The sequence below is a fragment of the Manis javanica genome, chromosome 4, assembly GCF_040802235.1.
Source record: "Manis javanica isolate MJ-LG chromosome 4, MJ_LKY, whole genome shotgun sequence".
Taxonomy (NCBI): Eukaryota; Metazoa; Chordata; class Mammalia; order Pholidota; family Manidae; genus Manis; species Manis javanica.
In genome coordinates, this window is record NC_133159.1 from 71,670,764 (window position 1) to 71,675,000 (window position 4,237).

General features: G+C 31.3%; 1 protein-coding gene across 2 annotated transcripts in view; it reads right to left on the reverse strand.

Moving 5' to 3' along the window:
• Positions 1-1,361: 1,361 nt before the first annotated feature.
• Positions 1,362-4,237, reverse strand: part of SYDE2 (synapse defective Rho GTPase homolog 2) — a 41,501-nt gene continuing 38,625 nt past the window's right edge. The window contains exon 7 of one of the 2 annotated variants that reach the window (XM_017671311.3): positions 1,362-2,202. In XM_017671311.3, coding sequence (XP_017526800.3) covers positions 2,135-2,202 — 68 coding nt within the window. In that variant the 3' untranslated portion in view covers positions 1,362-2,134. Of the gene's footprint in view, positions 3,449-4,237 lie in introns of both variants that reach the window. The other variant, XM_017671319.3, reaches the window with a different exon arrangement.

Below are 4,237 nucleotides of genomic sequence, written 5' to 3' on the forward strand. Positions count from 1 at the left end.
TTGTAGATTAATGATAACAAAAAAAAATGCTTGGTCAAAATTTAAAAAAAAAAGAGGTGTTACAGTGATGAAAGCATTTCTCTTCTGTCCAAAAAATAGTAATTATTTACTCCAGGAAAAATAAAGTACCACAAAAGTGATGACTCAATTATAAAGTAAATAACACAGCATAATTTTAAGCAGTTGATGGCTATTAAGATAAAACAATCCATTTGATCTTCAGCTTAGAATATTCTGTTTAAATCAGCATAGACTTCAGGATGCAAGTGTAGATATGAAGAAAACAGAATCACCTGGTTTCCATGTAAATACTTTTGCATAATCTAGCATATAACTGCTAGTTACTGATTTGTCCCATGTCCTTGCCCTGTCCCCATGTTCCTAAAAATACATGTATAAAGGAAAAACCTAAATTCCCCAAAATAATATACATCTTTTAATGTGCAAACTAGTAATATAACTTAGCTATATAAACTAGTATACAGACTATCTAAACTAGAAATATATCTTAGAGAAGTTAGGAGGGAAAGGGCAGTGATGAGTTTGAAAGTACAGCGTTGGCCATTTCCACCACGGTAGGAAGCCAAGGGATACTTTAAAGCCAATGGATCAAGAAATAATTACTAAAGTTATAAAGGAAACCAAAAGAATTAAAAGCATAAAATGGAGAGGAATGAAATTTCAGAATGGACAGTCAACAGATAATGCTTAAGCAACAAATCATAAGCAACAAATCAAGAATCAGCAGCATTAAACCTAGAAAGGTGGAGGTCACCACCTGAAGAATAAAAAGTGGTGGTCACTCTGGGAAGTGGGGTTAGTGTGCACGGCATGGGAGAGCCCTTTTACTTTTTCTTTTCTGTCCGAATTGTACAAAATTTTTACTCAGGCACTTGCACTAGAATGAAGATGGCTTTTAATCTTTAAAGCCATTAGAGCTGGCAGGTTGAAAGGGAATGACCACAGTGTAGGAAGATCCCAGATTATAAAAAGCCTGTATAAAAATGCAAAAGAAGCTTTGAAATAAATGGCCATTTAAAACAAAGGAGTAAACTTATTGAGTACTATTAAATTCAGCAGAGTCAATAAGAGATTTATAGTTACAACTTGGTGATTCAGACAATAAAAAATGTTTAATATTTTCTATTTAAGATGCCAGAAGTTAACTTTAAAATTATCCCCATCTGAAATTATATAACAAAATAAGAGTAGTCATTAAAGTATTTCAGATACTGGAACATTCAATTTTGGACCAAAAAAAAAAAGTTACATATATTTATGGATAATATATGATGGCCCAATGCTTTAATGCATTTGTTTAAAAAGAATGACATGATCCTTAAAATCACTGTGATAATTAATAGCATGACAACAAGGTTAAAATAGTTTAATTAAACTTTTACATTTTTTGGAACAACTTAATTCAATTCATACAATATTCATGATATACATGATACAGCAACAAGAGGTAGAAGACTGAGAGTCTTCCTACAAAATATTTAAAGTACATTTCTTTTGAATGTTTACTCATTATATATACCTGTCACATATTCTTTTAGCATTCTTCTGAATTGTTACAGAGCCTTAAAAAATGAAAATTTCATATAAAATAGTTACATACCTGGTTTTTTAACAATTGAGTTTTCAAATTAAATAACAAGGTATTCCATTAACCAATGTATTTTACATAGAAATAGTTAAGTACTTTAATATTTAGAGAAATATAAAGGAGTCAGTTTTTTTAATGGCTGCTACATTTTTAAGTCGTAATTCAAATTTTATTTATAATTTTGAAATTACACATTCTGTGGCTACATATTTAAAAAATACATTCCAATTTAATAAAAAAAGCTTTTTAATTTACATTTTCAAGCACTGCTATGATTGCTATAATGGCTATCTCATAGACATACTTAGCCAAAATGAGTTAATTTTTAAAACTCACTATGTGGTATGCTGGCAAGATTTCTTTAGAAACAAATGAGAGTAATTATAAAGTCAATAATATAAATGCACTACTACAAATAAATACATTATAGGTATAATTACTTTGTCTTAAAAAGTAGAACATAAAAATGCATAGAATAGGTGAAGATATTTTTAATCTAAGTCACTAGTGCAGAAATCTGGGCACTTAATCCCTTAAGAAGTTAGAAGATTTCAATTTAAAAGATGACTTCTTCCTGGGGAGAGTGTGACTTTCTGCAAGACAGAAAAAGAAAGTCTATTATGTCTATGCAGATGCTTCTAGTGTTTTGGTTTAAGTGTTTCTGAGCAACTCCTTTAACATGAATGCTCTTTCCCTGAAAAAGACATTTTAAGCTATTGATTTGGCCTCATGACATATATTCTTCAGAGATAGATGTGATTTTGTAGCCAATCCCTCCCCCTACTCTAATACTTACACATATATGCACTTATAAATATATACGTATTTTTAGGATTATAAAAATATTTAATTTTTATAAGCTTAAATATTTATTGAATGTTAATATTTATATAACTTTATTTATAAAAGGTTTCTTATAGCAGCATTTGCATTGCAAATGAAATGTAACCAAATGATGTCGCAGCATACAGGGACTCAGCTGCAACATTCCTCTAGAAGGAACATCTAGTTCAGCTACAGAAGAGCACTTCCTATATAGTATAAAAATCTTGAAAGGCTAATAACTTACATGAACCCAGTAAGTGCATTTAAAAGTTATCTCTGTAGAAATGGGAAAATTTAAAATATCCACAAGAAGTCCAAGTTATCTTAACACCAACAAAAATCTTCTAATACATAAGCAAAAATTATATTGATGAACAGTGTTTTTAATTGAATCAGATACTTGTTAGAAATTAATTGAAGGTTTCAAAAGTAAAAAAATAAAAGCATCACTGTGAGAGGTATAAGAAAAGGAGAAAGACTGATTTGAAACGTTAAGGCATGAAAAACCAAATGAAAACTCTCAATCTCAAACACTCATATTAAGCTTGTTTTTGTTGAGCTCACGCTCCAGGTTTCCAATCAAAGTATCAATACTTTCTTGTAGATCTTTGAGATTGACTTTTCGATCCACTGTAGACTCAATTGTCTGCATTGTCAAATATGTCTGAAATGTGCACTCTTTGGACATGGGAACTGGCTGATCAATCATTATATCTGGTCCGTACATTTTGGTACAATTTTCTCTATCTTCTGAAGGGACTTCATCATAATCCACATGATCTAAATTTTCTTTTGTATTTAAAAAGTAGTTTTCTCCACAGCTGCTCCAATCTCCTGCATAACGATTGCTAAGTGGACTGTCTAATCTGGTTTGTCTTGGCCTAAGTACTCCTGATGAATCAGTACTACTCAAATTTAACATGTAAGGTCGTTCTTTCTTCCGCCTCAAATAATTTAGAGAAGGCTTCTCTGGGAACAAACTGCCTGTTGATTCTTTGGCAGATGAATGTTGCACTAGAAACAAACAAATTTGCTTTAGTGACAGCAATCCAACTGGCTTTAAAAACAACAAAGCTAAAGACAAGCCATTTAATAATCAACTACAAGCATGCAATAAAAGAAAAACATTCACACTATCAAAAGAATGCATTCCATAATTATTTTTTCTCCCACCAGACATGATGAAGCTTAGGGACAGAAACTAGCAGAATGCTCAGTGGTACTAATTCATGCTATATCATAACATCCCTGAAAAAATCAAATTTCTAATGTTGACTAACTTTCTGTGCAAGTTAATTATTATCTAGCTATAATTCAAACAGAGCTAAGCTCGTAGTTTCTTCTAAATTGAAAGCTGGAGCAAAAAGCAGGCGAGGCATGTTGGTGTATAAACAAAACAAAACAAAAAGTTCCTTCATCTTCAAACATCTAAATGAGGCAAAGGCATTCTAAAGTGCTTACTCTAAAGTTCTAAACATTGTGGGGCTGTTTTTGCAATTCTATGAACACTTATAAGTGAATTCTTAGTAATTTACTAAGCAACCCAATTTAACTTTGCTAAAATGCACAAGTACTACACTTGACCACTTGTTACCTGAGTTTGATTGTACAGCATTAGCTACTAATAGTCTTCATTTATTGCCTGAAAATAGCACAGATATTTTATTTTCTCATTCTGGTTAGGTATCTAACAATCTCAAATAACATTCCTCATATTAAGACTAATCCTTCTAAGAGTATGCACTGTGCTGGCCATACAAATTACCATAAAGACACATTCTACTTCATAACAAACAGAGGCTT